Source organism: Ovis canadensis, chromosome 20 (genome assembly GCF_042477335.2).
Source record: "Ovis canadensis isolate MfBH-ARS-UI-01 breed Bighorn chromosome 20, ARS-UI_OviCan_v2, whole genome shotgun sequence".
Lineage (NCBI taxonomy): Eukaryota > Metazoa > Chordata > Mammalia > Artiodactyla > Bovidae > Ovis > Ovis canadensis.
In genome coordinates, this window is record NC_091264.1 from 33,311,903 (window position 1) to 33,330,710 (window position 18,808).

Genomic DNA, 18,808 nt, shown 5'->3' on the forward strand with positions numbered 1-18,808 from the left:
AAATAATGTCCCAGTGGCTGTAGAAAGTATTTTACCCAGTGGTTGCCTTGCTCTTCTGGAGACGAGAGAAATCCGCTTTGTTTCTTTAGATAATTATAAAGGCTAGCATACTGCATTTCCTCTGTGCCAGGCACTGCTCTGAGCACCTTACTCATATGAACACACTTGATTCTGACAATAATCCTATGTGCTGGGTGCTACCAGTAAGGCTATATAAGGTGCCCAAGGTCACTTATCCACTAAGCAGGGGAGCCCCAAGTAGGGGAATAAAAATGAATGCAGAGATGGCAATAACAGGCCAAAAAAGAACTGGCTGAAATCAACTTTCCCAAAGCAAAATACACTGTGCAACAACTCTCTGCAGACTCTCAGAGTAGCCTTTGAACTTGTCTCCCTTGTGCGCTTGCTTCTGGCCTAAGGGACACTCTCTTCACAGCAGATGATCCTTTATCATCTACCTGGAGGTGAGAGTCAGTGAGTGACTGTCACTACTGACCTGATTCCAGTCCTAAGTCAGGAAAAGCTAACACCAAAGAGTAGATACCATGAGTCATTCAGTTTCTCGGATGAACCTGGTTACTACGTGGTGGGACTGTGCAGGGGGGCTGACATCACTGAACAGCTTCCTCTGCGGAGGGTCTTCCCCCATCCCCATCTGCTACCTCCCCTGGCCAGGGTGCTCCTTTCTTCTCTTTCTACCTCTGTAGATCTGGCTCCAACTGCCAGCCTCTCTTTGCACCTTGTCCCTACCCCTGTACAGGACCAAAAACTACAAGTGTAGGCATTTAAAATATACCTTAAGAGTGATTTAGAAAAATATTATTTATAGAAAAGATAAAAAGAAACATTAACCATTTAGATAATTCTTTTATCTCAGAGATTTTTCTAACAGAATCTGGGAACAGGATCAGTTCAATTCAGTTCAGTCACTCAGGATAGCTCTCTTTAAATACCTGAAGGTCTAGCTTATGAAACAGGATTAGCTATCTCCCTGAAGTTCCAAGAACCACCCCCCACCCCCGAGATAAAAACAGTATTTCCTTATCTGAAAGATAAAAAATGAACAAGAGGAAGCACAAAATGTGTTCTTGATGGGGAACGTGTTAGAATGAAAACCACCACGGAGTGCATTCTCTTCCATTCAGCTCCACAACCCGCAGTTCTTGGGTTATCAAAGCACACTCAGGCCTGAAGGAGAAACTCAGGCTTTGTGATTTCAACACTGAAGCTCCTTCCATCACGCGGAATTGCACATAAACATGCTGCACTTTCTCGAGAGGGTCAGAGGACACTGCATGCTGAACCCTGCCCGCTTTTGCCTGGATCGCTCTGCCGTGGAGGAGGGAGCTGGGTGGTCTGCAGCCCCATCTCTGGGGCTGGCCAGTTCTGATTGGCAGATGCTTCTTTCTATCGAGATGGTCAGTTTTCATCTCTTAGGCTTGATGGCACACACTGTAACAGATAAGGGGCAGCAGACATCCTGTCTCTGGGGCACTCAGAAATGAATGCAAACTAATGCAAAACAGAATCAGAAGGCTTTTTTCCCCCCTTATTTTGCTCTCCTAATGAAACTGTCACTTGTAGTCATAGAATGGTTTCTTCGTATCTTTCCACTACTCCTACTGTGCAGCCAGAGGTACTGACTTGAAATGTGTTGTATTTGACTCTTTGTCAGTTCCAGTTTCTCAACTATTGCATGGAATAAAAAATTAATAGACAGCAAAGGCCGCTATGACAAGAGATGGTGTACGGTTTTGTCAGCATATGTACATAAGGCAGATAGATGTCAAATATTTTCATACATCATATACACCCCTTATAGAAGTGTTCACGTTTCCCCCCATTTTGGTTTAAGGACCGCCTTTAGGTCCCTACCCACTGTGCTTCCTCTGATCGGGGACATTCATGATTGTCTAAAAGGCAGCCATTTATATGGCCACCTCACTTAATAAAGACTGAAGAGCATCTACTGTCTCTCACCTGGCCTACTCAAGCTGACTGGCTTTTTAATAACGTCAGTGAAAGTTGTGTGAGGAAATAATATCCTACAGTTCGTGGGTCCCTGGGGAGGAATATGGTCACTCCCAGAAGAGATTCAGACTTTGCTGAATCTGCTACTTTAAGAGTAAAACAGGAAGTTCAGTCCTCTTTTATTGTACCTTTTTCGGTTTTGAAAAGCTGCCCAAATAGTTCCAAGTCGACTTGAAGCAAAGTTATTCATGTCAAGAAGCCAAGATCTTTCTCCATGGTTTGCTGAATGAGGAAGGAAGAAAATGGTTTGCACTCAGCTGTCCTTGGCTTCTTCAGCTTGGGTCAAAGCACCAGGAAGGAGAAGGAATGAATAAGTGAAAGAGCTGGTGTTTATCTTTTAACAAAATCATGATGTTCTGTGCTCAGCTCCGGCAGTCAGATGTGGCCGTTGCATCTTTAAGACAGGGAGTCTCTCCTCACAGAGACGACACCCTAATTATAGTGCTGCTGCCGGAGGGAGCTCACACATGCAAACCATTATGTAAAATATAATTTCTTTTTCTTTAGGAACACTCAAGATCATTAGACATGGTTTCTTCAATGCTAGAAAATCAGGCCAAAAATGAAAACAAACAGTTTCAAGTATTCGCAACATAATTCCCGCATGCATTTATGGAAATAGAGTAAAAGTGCCCTAAAATGTGGTTTGACATTTCATGCTGCCCTGGTATTTCTATTTTGCCAATTCCCTAACATGTGTTCTCTTATCCTATATCACTTTAGTTTCACTGTATTTCAAATATTCATTGAGCAACAGCCACAGTTATTACCAAATAGCTGTGCTTGGAGGGAGCTAGTGAACAACAGGAAGCAGCCCAGAAGCTTGTTGTAAATTAAACAAACTCCTTGTAAATTAAACACAGTAACATATGAACACAAATGCAGGGCATGACAACATGACATAACTTTTAAAAACAGCAATTAAATGCATAGCACTGCTTTCCCTAATGATGTGCTATGCTAATTCAAGGCTAAGGTGATGATTCTGTTGATTTAACAGTTTAACATGGAACTCATAAATGAGAATAAAATCTGTAATAAAGAAATCTTGGAGACTATAGCATTTATGAGTATAGAATTAGGTATGTTATTATATAGGAGAAAGATATACATTTCAATTCAATCCATTTTCTATATCATAAACTAACCCGAAACATTTCAATTTTCTATATCATAAACTATCCCAAAACATTTAGGCTGAACAGTAAGCAGTCTTTTCAGGCTGAAACAAATATATCCCTTTCTTAAATATTCAGGTTCTCAATGGGATATTGATTGGCAAATGATCTTTTTCATTTTTCTTGTCTGTTTTGCTTCTTTCACACTATTTACCTTTTTAATCTTTTAAAAATAGATATTCTGAAAATACAATAGAAAAGACATCACTTATAATATCAGTATCAAACATAAAGTACCTTAGGCACATGCAAGTTTGAGCTGAGTAAGAGGACACAAGCAGGAAGAAAAACATATTCTCTGAACACAGATGGGTTTGCTGAAGGAAAGGAAGGTTCCGTTTGGGGGAACAGCCTTGCTGGAAGGGAAGGGATTGCCTAATAAGCAATCTTTTGCATTTACTGGTTTACTCTGTCCTAGATGAAAAAAATATCCAGGTCAGTTGGGTTGATGTCCATGTTTTTAAAGTCCATGTTCAGTTCAATGTTAACTGCCTTTTTTTTTTTTTAATGTGCCTGTTGATTTATTCAGATAAATAGGTCATCCAGTTTCTACCATCACAATGCTATAGCTATTATTACGTGGCATTCTGAACAGATTTTGTTTCCAAGTTTTTTACTGTATTCCACAGGTCAGTTTTCTTTAGTTCATTTTTCCTACCTAGGACCTTTGATGTATAAAAACACCTTTACGCATGAAACCACTTCTGTACAGGACAAAAAGCATTATAGTTAGAATTCCTTGATAGTTCAGTTCAGTTCAGTTCAGTCACTTAGTCACGTCCAACTCTTTGCGACCCCATGAATCGCAGCACGCCAGGCCTCCCTGTCCATCACCAACTCCTGGAGTTCACTCGGACTCACGTCCATCGAATCAGTGATGCCATCCAGCCATCTCATCCTCAGTCTTCCCCTTCTGCTCCTGCCTCCAATCCCTCCCAGCATCAAAGTCTTTTCCAGTGAGTCAGCTCTTCGCATGAGGTGGCCAAAGTGCTGGAGTTTCAGCTTTAGCATCATTTCTTCCAAAGAAATCCCAGGGCTGATCTCCTTCAGAATGGACTGGTTGGATCTCCTTGCAGTCCAAGGGACTCTCAAGAATCTTCTCCAACATCACAGTTCAAACACATCAGTTCTTCAGCGCTCAGCTTTCTTCACAGTCCAACTCTCACATCCATACATGACCACTGGAAAAACCATAGCCTTGACTAGACGGACCTTAGTCGGCAAAGTAATGTCTCTGCTTTTGAATATACTATCTAGGTTGGTCATAACTTTTCTTCCAAGGAGTAAGCGTCTTTTGATTTCATGGCTGCAATCACCATCTGCAGTGATTCTGGAGCCCCCCAAATGAAGTCTGACACTGTTTCCACTGTTTCCCCATCTATTTCCCATGGAGTGATGGGACCGGATACCATGATCTTCGTTTTCTGAATGTTGAGCTTTAAGCCAACTTTTTCACTCTCCTCTTTCACTTTCATCAAGAGGCTTTTTAGTTCCTCTTCACTTTCTGCCATAAGGGTGGTGTCATCTGCATATCTGAGATGATTGATATTTCTCCCGGCAATCTTGATTCCAGCTTCTGTTTCTTCCAGTCCAGCATTTCTCATGATGTACTCTGCATAGAAGTTAAATAAGCAGGGTGACAATATACAGCCTTGACGTACTCCTTTTCCTATCTGGAACTAGTCTGTTGTTCCATGTCCAGTTCTAACTGTTGCTTCCTGGCCTGCATACAGATTTCTCAAGAGGCAGGTTAGGTGGTCTGGTATTCCCATCTCTTCGACCCGGATAATCACGATGGTGTGATCATTCATCTAGAACCAGACATCTTGGAATGTGAAGTCAAGTGGGCCTTAGAAAGCATCACTACAAAAAAAGCTAGTGGAGGTGATGGAATTCCAGTGGAGCTATTTCAAATCCTGAAAGATGATGCTGTGAAAGTGCTGCACTCAATATGCCAGCAAATCTGGAAAACTCAGCAGTGGCCACAGGACTGGAAAAGGTCAGTTTTCATTCCAATCCCAAAGAGAGGCAATGCCAAAAAATGCTCAAACTACCACACAATTGCACTCATCTCACATGCTAGTAAAGTAATGCTCAAAATTCTCCAAGCCAGGCTTCAGCAATATGTGAACCGTGAACTCCCTGATGTTCAAGCTGGTTTTAGAAAAGGCAGAGAAACCAGAGATCAAATTGCCAACATCCGCTGGATCATAGAAAAAGCAAGAGAATTCCAGAAAAACATCTATTTCTGCTTTATTGACTATGCCAAAGCCTTTGACTGTGTGGATCACAATAAACTGTGGAAAATTCTAAAAGAGATGGGAATACCAGACCACCTAACCTGCCTCTTGAGAAATCTGTATGCAGGCCAGGAAGCAACAGTTAGAATTAGACATGGAACAACAGACTGGTTCCAAATAGGAAAAGGAGTACGTCAAGGCTGTATATTGTCACCCTGCTTATTTAACTTCTATGCAGAGTACATCATGAGAAACGCTGGACTGGAAGAAACAGAAGCTGGAATCAAGATTGCCGGGAGAAATCTCAATAACCTCAGATATGCAGATGACACCACCTTTATGGCAGAAGTGAAGAGGAGCTAAAAAGCCTCTTGATGAAAGTGAAAGAGAGCGAAAAAGTTGGCTTAAAGCTCAACATTCAGAAAACGAAGATCATGGCATCTGGTCCCATCACTTCATGGGAAATAGATGGGGAAACAGTAGAAACAGTGTCAGACTTTATTTTTTTGGGCTCCAAAATCACTGCAGATGGGGACTGCAGCCATGAAATTAAAAGACGCTTACTCCTTGGAAGAAAAGTTATGACCAACCTAGATAGTATATTCAAAAGCAGAGACATTACTTTGCCGACTAAGGTCCGTCTAGTCAAGGCTATGGTTTTTCCTGTGGTCATGTATGGATGTGAGAGTTGGACTATGAAGAAAGCTGAGCACCGAAGAATTGACGCATTTAAACTGTGGTGTTGGAGAAGACTCTTGAGAGTCCCTTGGACTGCAAGGAGATCCAACCAGTCCATTCTGAAGGAGATCAGCCCTGGGATTTCTTTGGAAGGAATGATGCTAAAGCTGAAGCTCCAGTACTTTGGCCACCTCATGCGAAGAGTTGACTCATTGGAAAAGACCCTGATGCTGGGAGGGATTGGGGGCAGGAGCAGAAGGGGAAGACTGAGGATGAGATGGCTGGATGGCATCATGGACTCGATGGACATGAGTCTGAGTGAACTCCGGGAGTTGGTGATGGACAGGGAGGCCTGGCGTGCTGCGATTCATGGGGTCGCAAATAGTCGGACACGACTGAGCGACTGAACTGAACTGAACTCAACAGTGACATTGGTTGTAACATATTCTGCCTATGTAGACAAAGTCAAGGGCCCCAAAAGAGGTAAAATCAGTAACATGTTTTCCCCTAGTTTTAGGTCATATATGATGACATAAAGCCAAAGGTAAAAGAAGAAAAAATAGAATCTGCAGTTGAAAATGATTTAAATTTGCTAGTTTCCAGCACTTTTGGAATATAGCCAGGGTTAATTTGGATTAGGCCTGCATTGCTCTAACCTGAAGTGGCCTAAAAAAAATAGACTTGATAGAACGAGGTTAAAAAAAAATTAGAAAAAAGTCCACCTTTTTTTGAGTTGTGTGTAACTCAACACAACTGACAGTCTGTTCTCCAGTGGCCTAGCCCTGAATCAGAATGTTTTATTTGTGTCACTCTAGAAAAGCGTGATACTGTGTCTCAGTGAAAGGTATTTGTGATGAAAATAACTTATAGGCTAATCCCAGACTCCGTAAGGCAAATGCTCACAGGAGGGAATAGACCTGTTTTCAGGGAGAAACATTTTTAGAGTTTGCTGGAGATTTTTATTTCAAAATCTCCAAATTCAACAATTCTTCAGCCTCTGTAAACTTTCAGATGGAAAGCTCCAATATTTAGAGTAAATAATGTCTAAGCTTCCCCTTCATAGCAAGTTTTCTTTTTCTCCCCTGTCATAAGAGTGTTATATCCTGGCAACTGAAATACAGAACCCCTTTGTAGTAAAGCTATCACACTATACCACTCAGAATGTGTTGCTAATGAGGTTATTGCTTAATAGAACCATAGAAGGACATTGAAAAAAATACCCTGACAAATGTGTTGACCAAAGGATGCCAACAACTCTCCCAGGGTTCTGTCCGAAATTCAGGGATTTTTTTTTTTTTTAAGTAAAAATGAACTTTAGTGTATGTGAAAAATCATAACATTGAAACATAAGTCCATTTATCTTTTAACTATTTTTCTAGTTCTCTTCCAAAATTTTACTGGTTATTAAAACACTGCTGTGTAAATAAAAATGTTCTGCTTTATAACTCACCCCCTATTTCTTGTCCTTACAATATAATAATGTCATTGTTTGTTATATCACACTTTTCCTTAAAGTAGTAAGGCTTGATGTGAAGGGCTTTAAATAGCAAGCTGAGGAAGGGCTTATGTAGGAAAATGAGACTGGGGGATCAGATACAGAAGGGGAGTTCAGAGAAGGACTCTGAAAGACTTCTACAATTCTTAGCCTGGAAAGAGTTTCTATATCATGATTTTCACAGAGATAAGCAGAGCTCTTCATAAACATCCTCCTATCTGCTAGGTGGGCTGTCCAAGGCTGAGCTGTCCATTAATAAGGTCATGGGGAATATATTACCAGAATATCAGTGAAGCCATTCCAATTCCCAAATTGGGAATATAGCTGCAAATAATTTAACCCATTTCATTAGCATATATCCTTTGCCTAGATGAGTAAATATGCCCACTTCTCTTTCGAGAGATTCACAAGCAGTTTCTTCCTGTACCCAACTATTTTGAGTCTTTAGGACCACCAAAAATGAGAGCTCATGGCAGTCTATAAAATGTCAACACTCTCAAAGATAAAACACATGCATTGTAATTAGAATCACAGACTGTAGGAGCTGGAATGGGCCTTTGAGGTAATTTAGTTCAATCTTCTCATTGTACAGTTGAGCTTGAGTGACTTATCCAAATGTTATCCAGCCAGCTAATGGCTGGACTGGGAGTAGAACCAGGTCTCCTGACTCCTACTCCACTGCTTTTGCCATTAGGACAGGCTTCAGCCATGATATACTATTTAGACAAGGTCAGTAAACCCAGGCACTATCAAGACTTAATGGGAAGGGATTCTAGTAACAAGGGCCCTTAACAGAAAACTCCCTGTATCTAATTCCTACATGTTCAAGTTGAGGGGTAACTTGGTACTCTTTCAGCATGAAAAGGCAAAGGTAACTGTATAAACTGGATCTGAAATGTAAAAAAGAATCTGAAATGTTTAAAAAAAAAACTTGCATAAAAATTAATTTAGCATGTGGTAAATGCAGAAAATGGACTCTGCCTTGGACATTTTCTTTGTCTCATATATTGCCCCTGTGTTAACAGGAGTGAGGAATTTCTGTTGCATGAGGTAGTCTTTCTCCAATGAATGTATGTTATAAACCAAACTCTTTCCACTGATGGCTAACTTGGGAATCAACAGACTTGGTTCTGTTCTGGGCTTTTCTAAGAATTAGTTTAGATACTCTTACTTCCTGAGTCCCAGTTTTCCAGTCCATAGGCTGAAAAGGTTGTTTTTTTATTTAAGTGTGAGGTTCTATGACAGTCTCTCAGGAGTTGACAAAGAAGCCAGGGGAAGAGTGCAGGGGAGGCCAAACAAGGAAGTTCTGAGTTTTCTACCCCAACCTCAACTGGGCAGTTCTGCTTTGATCTGCTCTTAATATTAAGTTAATATGGAAGATTTTGTTTGAAGAACAAGTTAAGTGGTAAAGTTTCAAAACTACCCAAAAGTTGAGTACAATATTCCTTCTAACTCTGTTGGTCACTCTCCAGTTTAAAAGTCCTCCAACTGCACCCCATCAAAGATTAAGTCTAAGTTCCCAAAGAGCATTTCTCCCTGCCTCAGTCCCTACCTCCCCTCTTCTCCTCATCTCCAGTCATTCCCACCACATGCTTCATGTGTTAATGTTTCCAAGTTGCTGGTCATTTTCTGACCATGCAGCGCTGTTTCACGTCTCCTTGGATCTCTGTTTTTGCTCCTGTTCATCCTGCATCTCTTCCCTCTGCTTGACTAAACTCCTCTTACCCTTCAAATCTCAGCTCAGGAAATCTTCCTTTGTGAAGGCTTCTCTGAAATGGGACCAAACTTGCTTCTTAAATGGGACCAAAGTTGCTCCCATTTGGTCTTATGAAAGATTATCAGAGCAATTAAACATTATAATGAAATTATATAATTCTACCCTGTCTCTTTCAACTGGGTTGTAAACACCTCATGAGCAAGGTCTTTTTCTTGTACATTTGTTAAAATTGGAAGAAGAAATAAAATAACTTGATCAAAAATTTTACTTTCAAAAATTCTGCAAAAGGCCTTGATGATGCACAGCTTATTCTCTTGTTAAAAAACCTATCCAAGCTAATGAAGAACTGAGTCTCCAAAAGGATATGACTGTTGATAAGAAGCAGTAGGAAGGTTCAGCCAGAGATAACAGCACTCTATTTAGTAATAAAAAGTGTTTCAAAAACTTTCCTCAAAAAAAAAAAACACTGGAAAAAATCATTAATTAAAAACAAAACTTACTTGGTTAGAAAGCCTACTTGGTCTTAGATCTCTTTCTTTTTTCCTTTTAAAGCAAAACAGAACACCCACCTGAGAGTCCTGAGGGCAAACCTGGGGGCTTGGGAAGAGTTGTCAGTTTGGTATAGTTCCCACTGAGGATGCTGCTGCTGCTGCTGCTGCTAGGTCACTTCAGTTGTGTCCGACTCTGTGCGACCCCATAGACGGCAGCCCACCAGGCTCCCCCGTCCCTGGGATTCTCCAGGCAGGAGTACTGGAGTGGGTTGCCATTTCCTTCTCCAAAGCATGAAAGTGAAAAGTGAAAGTGAAGTCGCTCAGTCATGTCCGACCCTCAGCGACCCCATGGACTGCAGCCTACCAGGCTCCTACGTCCATGGGATTTTCCAGGCAGGAGTACTGGAGTGGGGTGCCATTGTCTTCTCCAACTGAGGATGCTAATGACACATAAACCTTTCATATGTCCTCACTTCCTCACCCTTGATTTAAGGGGTGCTGTGGTGTGCTTAGCTGCTCAGTTATATCTGACTCTTTGCTACCCCATGGACTGTAGCCCACCAGGCTCCTCCGTCCATGGGGATTCTTCAGGCAAGAAAACTGGAGTGGGTTGCCATGCCCTCCTCAAGGGGATCTTCCCAACTCAGGGATCAAACCCAGGTCTCCCACATTGCAAGGGGATTCTTTACCATCTGAGCCACGAGGGAAGCCCAAGAATACTGGAGTGGGTAGCCTATCCCTTCTCCAGGGGACTTCCCGACCCAGGAATCGAGCCAGGGTCTCCTGCATTGTAGGTGGATTCTTTACCAGCTGAGCTACCAGGGAAGCCCGATTTAAGGGGAGTTGGCACAAAAAGTCTGCATGAATCATGTTTTATTGTTGAACTGGGCAGTTAGAAAGAAAGAAAAGATTAACAATGACGAAAGCAGAAGGTTTCAGTGTGAATCACAGGAAGTTCAGTCTTTTTCTGCACCAGCTGAGGTGACAACTCCATTTATGGTCCAGAGGAAGCACGAGAAGACTTGAAACCATTTGTTCGACTCATGTCCTAAACAGTGCTCTGGCCTCACGTACTTATTATTCCCCGCAGCCTTCAGGGGTTGCTTGAGTGGAAGTTCTAAATTATTCCTCAGTTGGTAAAACATTAGCTCCCAGTCAGGCAAGTAGGAATGAGTGATTAAAATCAGTATAGACACAAATCATTACCTGGGGCTGCTCTTGAATCAGAGGAATAACATGTTTAGTCAAGAGAAATTCCTCAGTTACAAAGAATATCCAAACACCTAGGTATTCTTAGATATTATGGAGAGGACAGTCAAAGGAAGCATTATTGCGGTCCTTTAACCACAGTTATTAAATAGTAGCAACTTGAAGATTCTATTTCTCAAGTAAAATGAATTAAAAGTCACTATAATTACTGAAATTCAGGCCACAGATGATTAATCTTCAAAGAACCTTTTAGCTTGTTTCTTATAAAGGAAGATGCAACTTTTATTTTCAGTAAAATACACAAGATAAGTATCTACTAAATGGCCCATCTTCAGTTCAGAAAAAATTAAACCTCTTCCACTACAAGAAGATTCAGCTAGTCTGAATTCTAACTTCCCTTGCTATCTCTTCTCACAAGTACTTTTTATTCCTTAAGAGGTAACAAGCAATCCCACCCCAATGCTGATCTATAGTCTCAGCTTGCCTGTGCAAGCCTGTATCACACACATGTGTGACACATGGTGGAATCTCATCGGCTCACAGTCCTGCAAAAACCACAACCCCTCAACTTTCAAGAAAGCAAAGGCCTCTTAACCTAAGTGCACATTAGCTGCTGGCTCGGGCAGGCTGGATGATATGGAGGCCTCCGCAGTGGGCAGGCGCACCATGGCCAGGCCCTCATTAAGCTATTGAATTTCATTCCAGTAACTGTTCAAGTACATTCTTCATTGTACCAGAAAGTGTGTTTGTTTGATTCTGGTACTTTGATGTTCCCCCATCTACTCTTCCTCCATACTCCCTCATCCCTGCACCCCTGTTCTGGTACTTGTTCCTATGCTAACACACAAAATATCAGTAATTCTCAATGGGTCTCCTGGTCATTAGTGCAAATTAGTGAGGTTTTACTGAATATGGTCAGGTTTGATTTGCCAAGTTCTTTTCCCGTTAAGGTTTTAAACCCATGTGTATTTCAAGGGAAATCTAATTTGTAGGTTTCGGATTCATTTACACTCAACTCACAAACGTGGTTCTGTGAGTGCCTCCATAGCCAGTGGACAAGAAGCCACAGGAGCTGGTTTCCCTTCCTTTTAACAAGTTCTTGTTAGAATGTTTGCTTTGAAGTAAGTATTTGGATCATGCTGGAAGCAAATAGAACTAAACCCCAAGAAAATGTAGAGTAAAATTTAAAAACCAAGTTCAAAATGGGTGTCTCTTGCCCCCAATAATTACACGTTTTAAAGACAAAATTCTTAAGCATGGAACCATCCATTTCAGCCTTTTAAGGATGATGTCACCACCTGCCTGCCCAGAGGAGGCCGCACTTCATGATGCTTCCGTCTTGCAGGATGACAAGGGAATCGTCTATGAGTAGGTGACTTTCTCTGCTCAGTCTCTGCCCCATGAACTCTGGGCAGCCCCTGGGCAGCTGCTGGGCCACCCGCTCTGCTCCACCATCCCACTGGGACTTCACTGGTGGCATCTTCTCAGCTGCCATTTCTGCCCATGGGCATTCCCACACCTACTGACTCCTGCCTGTCTCCCCTTCTTAGCTAGCTCCTTAGTTCTTTCTTAGCTCCTTAGTTCTTGCACTTCACCCCAGCCACAGCTTCCTGCGCCCCACCTCCCAAGAGGACAGAGTCCTTGCCATCCGGTCATAGATCCCTAATCTGCTTTTTGTCTGAGGTCCTCAACTGCGGACCAATCGCTGCAATCCTGGACCCTTGTTCTTTGGCTTCCCGGCTGGGCTTCTGTGACGATGGCTTCCTTTCTATCTATCTATATCACCCCACGGTAGACCCACTGCTGATTTGGGTTCCTGTGTGTCACTCTGATTTGCTCTGAATAAAAGGGCCAAATCTCACCGATGTTTCTACTACCCATATCCATCGGCAGTAGGATGGGAGTCTTTAGGAGACTTCTTATCGTTGCAGATGGCAACAACAGTGCTTAAAAAGGCAGACCCTCTCTAGCTGTGTCAGCTCTTGTCCAAACATCAAAAGTAAACAATTCTCCACACTGAGAATATGTTGGTTTGCCTCCCCCAACCCCCCACTCCAAGAGTATCTGCCTGGAATGGCATATCACACCCCAAGAAGTGCAGCAATTCCAAAAAAGTCCTCTACCAGCTGTCTCCTGTACAAACAATTCCTTCCAGGCCTTGGGAGTTCACTTCAAGTGACTTTGGAGAAAAATTGCCCTGGATGCTGCTAAATACTGGGATGACTCATTAAGACAGTGGTGAGCTCTGAGTGGTGAACAAAGAGCTGAGATATGAACCACTAACAGCAACTAAGACTCCAGCAGATTCAGACAGACTTTAAATTGCAACTGCTCTGAGAAATCTACAAGTAATTCAGGGACTAGAAAATGAGGCCCGTGGATATATAACTACAAATATATATATAAAACATATAGCTGTATTATATAGTTGTTATATTATTGCTATAAATAAAAGCAAAAAAAAAAAACCAAAAACTAAGCCAATTATGGATGCCTATGAATGAGCAGGGCTTCTTCAGGTGTCTCAGTGGGTAAAGAATCTGCTTGCAATGCAGGAGCCACAGGAGATGCAGGTTTGATCCCTGGGTTGGGAAGATCCCTGGAGGAGGGCATGGCAACCCACTCCAGTATTCTTGCCTGAACAATCTGATTCACAGAGGAACCTGGTGGGCTATAGTCCAACCAGGGCTGCAAAGAGTCAGACATCACTGAAACTATTGAGCACAGGCACATATGAATGAACAAGCCCTTTACAAACCTGCCTGGAACCCTTTACTCCCACACTTTAGAGAAGGCAGTGCATGATCCATCAGAAGATAATCATTATCTCACAGCCACCAGTCAGAGTCTCTAGAAAGGACTTTCGGATGCTAATGCTAGTCATTCATTCATCTTCACTCATTCACTTCCTCATTTATCCATCTTTACAAGGTGACAACCACATGTTAGGAGACACTTAATATTCTCTCTTTTGGTTGAGAAAGAATTTCTAGGGATAAGAGTAGAGAAGAGAAGCATCTTTTTCCATTTCCCAACCCTCAAGCAAAAGTAGAAAGCAAATTATTTTGAAGTCCATATATGTATATGCTGCTGCTGCTGCTAAGTCGCTTCAGTCGTGTCCGACTCGGTGCGATCCCACAGACGGCAGCCCACCAGGCTCCCCCGTCCCTGGGATTCTCCAGACAAGAACACTGGAGTGGGGTGCCATTGCCTTCTCCCATATATGTATATAAAAGTACTCAAATGCCTATAACCTGTTTTTTTCTAATCTTCTGCCAAATTTGCTTTTTAAAAAAGAATTGTGACATTTTTCATTCTCTTATTTCTCAACTCTTTTTATTGATTTAAATAATGATGCTTTCACAAAGTATATGTTATAACTAGCTTCTACTAATGGAGCAATGCCCCCTTTCTCACAACATAACTCTTTCAATTTAACATATACAGAACATAGCATGATTTAAAATGATGATCTAAAAGAAAAAATCATTAAACATTAGTAAATAAGATGAATGCTTAGGTACTGGTGTTTGGAACTTAGTTTGAAAAGCTTCAAACAAAAAAGAGGTGGTTGATGAATAGAGAGTGGACAGATCTGTAAGAAAATAAGAAGAGTAAAAATATTAATTGTGGATATAGGTGGTGGGTATATGGGTGCTCACCATAAAATCCTATCAACTTGTCTATATGCCTGTGTGTTTTATGCTACAGTTTCCATAATAAAATACTGGGGGAATGGTTCATCAAGAAGTCATTTCCACTTCTATTTCTTTTACACATTTGTTGAGGGTACATTTATTATTTCTCTAATTTTGGAAGCTTGTGAAATTTAACATTGTTTTCTTTATAACCTAAAAAGGAGGATAGTGAGTTCAGACCACTTGAAATGAAGAGAGGTTCTAGAGTGAAATATCCAGAGGAACTGCTATGGATTAAATTGTGTTTCCCTCTCAGAAATCCTATGTTGAAGCCCTATTGCCCAATGTGACTGGTTTTGGAGGCAGAACTTTTAGGAAGTAATTAAGGTTAAATGAGGTCATAAGGGTGGGGTCCTAACCCCTAGGATGTGTGGTTTTATAAGAGGAGGGGAGTGGGAAAGACCATGTGAGGTTATACCCACCGAGTAGCTACATGCAAGCCAGACAGAGAGCTCTCACCAGGGGCCAAGCTGGCCAGCACTTGGATCTTGGACTCCAGAACTGTCAGAAAAGAGACATCTGTTATTTAAGCCACTCCGTCTATGGTATTCTGTAACGGCAGTCTGAGCTGACTAATACAGAGCCTGGAAGTTAAACATCTGTGGATGTTTAAGAAGTCTGCATGCAGTTAACACAGAGGGAGAAGAAGATCTGAATCAGTTCATTCAGAACTAGAATGATGGAATGTTAGAGCTGGAGGAGGTTTTAGCAACTATGTCATCAAAATGCTCATACAGATGAGGGAACAGAAGCTCACAGAGGTCAAGTGATTTGTCTGAGATCCTTCAGGGAGATTAGTGGCACAGCCAAAGAGTTTAAGCCCAAGCCTCTTGACTCCTGCTCTTTTCACCACATGACACAGCTTCAGTAAATCAACAACCCTTGAGCCAACTGTTAGCAGCCAAAAATCTAATTTCTTTTCTCCTACTGAAATCTACTTCAAGAATTTAGCCCCATTTTTTTTTGGACTTTGTACTTTTCTCTCTCCTCTTACATTACAAATTCCCTGGTGGCTCAGATGGTAATGAATCTGCCTGCAGTGAAGTAGACCTGGGTTTGATCCTGGGGTTGGGAAGATACCCTGAGAAGGGAATGGCAACCTACTTCAGCATTCTTGCTTGGATAATTCCATGGACTGAGGAGCCTGGTGGCCTACAGTCCATGGCGTTGCAAAGGGTCAGACACAACTGAGCAGCTAACTCAATATACCCTACAGTAGTCCATATCAATTTACTCATACAGACTTCTACAGAGAAGTCTTCTGAACAAACACAAAATATGTATGGTTTTCCAGTAGTCACATACAGATATGAGAGTTGGACCATAAGGAAGGCTAAGCACCAAAGAACTGATGCTTTCAAATTGTGGTGCTGGAGAAGACTCTTGAGAGTCTCTTGGACAGCAAGGAGATCAAACCAGTCAATCCTAAAGGAAATCAACCCTGAATATTCATTGAAGGATTGATGCTGAAGCTCTAACACTTTGGCCATCTGATGCAAAGAGCCACTTCACCAGAAAAGACTCTGATGCTGGGAAAGATTGAGGGCAGGAGGAGAAGGGGGTGACAGAGGATGAGATGGTTAGACAGCATCACCGAATCAATGGACATGAATTTGAGCAAACTCTGGGAGATACTGAAGGACAGGGGAGCGGGGCATGCTACAGTCCATAGGGTACAGCAAATAGTTAGACACAACTTAGCGAAACAACAACAAATACAAAAGTATACACACAAAAACCAACATTTAAATTGAGACAAATGGTGACTCAATTATTCATCTGCAGGAGAGGCCTGTGTGCCCAAAGATAGCATAGGTGTACATTGGAAGGAATCTTACTTCCTAATAGTCGCCTATTATAACACATAAAGACATTCTAGAAAAATAATAAAAAGTATTTGTTTTCCAAATTAATCATTTATAGTCTAATTTAGCATAGTATTATATCTTTATAACATTTAAAATATCCATTTTGATAAAACATTCTCATAAACAGGCCAAGAAAACCAGGTTAATAAGCCTGTGTGTTTTATAGGGCAATAAAATAATACATTTTTATAACATTTAAAAATAATATAAAATATAAAATTGAACAATATAATAAGTGAGCATTATTTTGTTAAAAAAGTTATTATAGAACATTTTATTTAACTTTCCACTAGGTAAACGAGAGTATGTGAAGATAAATACTCTTAATGATGTGGATACAATGGAAATATGGCAATGACGTCCAGAAATGACGTCCTATTAGTACCAGTTGATATTTAAAAATTTTTAACAAGTTTTTAATTTTCTGCATCAACTTAGATTCAGCTACTGAACTGGGCCACAAAACAATCCATTCCATACTTTTTCTTTTTATATTTATGTCTACAACTGTATGGTGTATTTGTGAAGTAACTTGATTCATCACCACTGAGTCTTTTCAAAAGAATGTGTTGCAAGCTCTGAAGATAATTACCAGAGAGTAATTTCAAAAATATTTTGAGTAAAGACAGCATTGTTTAAAATTGGAGAGCTACTCAAGGACATTTTGTTTTCAAAGACACAGCCTTTGAGAAATAACGCCTTGGTTATATTTGAAAACAAAACAGGAAGAATAATAAAACTAGTCAAATCGCTTCTAGTTTCCCCTGTCTTTTTAACATGGCTAAGATCACGCTGGGGCTTCCCTGGTGGCTCAGAGGTTAAAGCGTCTGCCTGCAATGCGGGAGACGTGGGTTCGATTCCTGGGTTGGGAAGATCCCCTGGAGAAGGAAAAGGCAACCCACTCCAGTATTCTTGCCTGGAGAACCCCATGGACGGAGGAGCCTGGTGGGCTACAGTCTAAGGGGTCGCAAAGAGTTGGACACGACTGAGCGACTTCACTTCACTTCACTTCAAGATGATGCTGGCATTGGCTGGGAGTGTGGTGTATTCCTAACGCATTAACTGCATAGAAGACAATGAGATCTTGCTTTTCGAGCGTTCACCCAAAGCAGAACAACACTTAGTGGAAAAGACTAGAGAACAAAGACTCTACTGTAATCTTTGCACTGTGCGGCATGTGGAATCTTAGTTCCCTGACCAGGGATCGAACCTGTGGCCCCTGCATTGGAAGCACTGAGTCTTAACCACTGGACCACCAGGGAAGTCCCCAAAGAATCTATTTTAAAACCAAACCATTACTTTCTGCTTTAACAGCCTATACAATAAACAATGGAATTCATGCCTCTTATCCAAATAAGTGAGAAATGAGAAGATGTAACTGAGGTAGGGTAAAGTGAGTGATTATCTCACAGGCAGTGTCAGCACAAGTGAGGCAGCTCAAAGAGTTCCTGGGAATTAAGTAGGATTCTCTTCCACCCTCCTAGGTGGTGACGCCCTGGTGGGACCTAGGTTTGAAGGAGGTGTTGCCATATGTCCCACAGACTCAAAATCCTAGGGGCAAATACCACCCCATCTTTCCCATTCCTCACTTTTTTCTGTAAGACAGTCTTGGCAGCACTGTTTAGATGCTGTGAGAATCAACTCTACATTTAAAAAATAGACAATGTTTGAAAGATATACGCACAAACAATGCGGTTTAGTAGAAGACCTGAATTCAAGCTTCAGCTCTCCTACTGTGTGATCTCAGAAAAAAAAATGATGACCTTTGATGAATCACAGCTTCCTCATCGGCAAAATCATCATCATCATAATCATTGTCATCACCATTGCTAAGACTTATGGAGTTCTGACTGCATTCCAGGCAATGCTGTAAGGGCTTTCACATATTTTAACTCACTTAATCCCTAACAAGTCCATGAGAAGGTACTATTACTAGTCACATTTTCTACATGAGGAAGCTGAGTCATGGAAGTAAACTGCCCAAAGAGAGCTCTTATTCCATAGAGTGGCTCTGAGATCAAATACAAAATTACTAAGATGATGGATGAAAGGGATCTTTAAGATCATCTAGCCTTAGAAAGGAAAAGGGGGCGACAGAGGATGAGATGGTAGCATGGCATCACTGACTCAATGGACAGGAGTCTGAGCAAACTCCAGGAGATAGTGAAGGACAGGGGAGCCTGGCATGCTGCAATCCATGGGG

The 18,808-nt window shown here is 41.5% G+C and overlaps 1 protein-coding gene and 1 non-coding gene across 19 annotated transcripts in view; both read right to left on the minus strand.

Moving 5' to 3' along the window:
* Nucleotides 1-18,808, minus strand: part of SUPT3H (SPT3 homolog, SAGA and STAGA complex component) — a 398,481-nt gene that overhangs the window by 36,339 nt on the left and 343,334 nt on the right. For 5 of the 18 annotated variants that reach the window (XR_011251087.1, XR_011251092.1, XR_011251091.1 and 2 more), the window contains one exon: nucleotides 15,160-15,238. The exons of 11 other annotated variants lie outside the window; for them this stretch is intronic. Coding sequence is in view for 3 of the 7 variants with exons in the window: in XM_069562671.1 (XP_069418772.1) it covers nucleotides 15,167-15,238 (72 nt within the window). In the remaining 4 variants the exon portion in view is untranslated. Of the gene's footprint in view, nucleotides 1-14,346; nucleotides 14,635-15,159; nucleotides 15,239-18,808 lie in introns of those variants that run through there. 2 more of the 18 variants (XM_069562672.1, XM_069562679.1) reach the window with 1 other exon arrangement.
* TRNAG-UCC (transfer RNA glycine (anticodon UCC)) lies at nucleotides 17,795-17,867 on the minus strand. The gene has a single exon. It is a non-coding gene; the product is annotated as a tRNA-Gly (tRNA).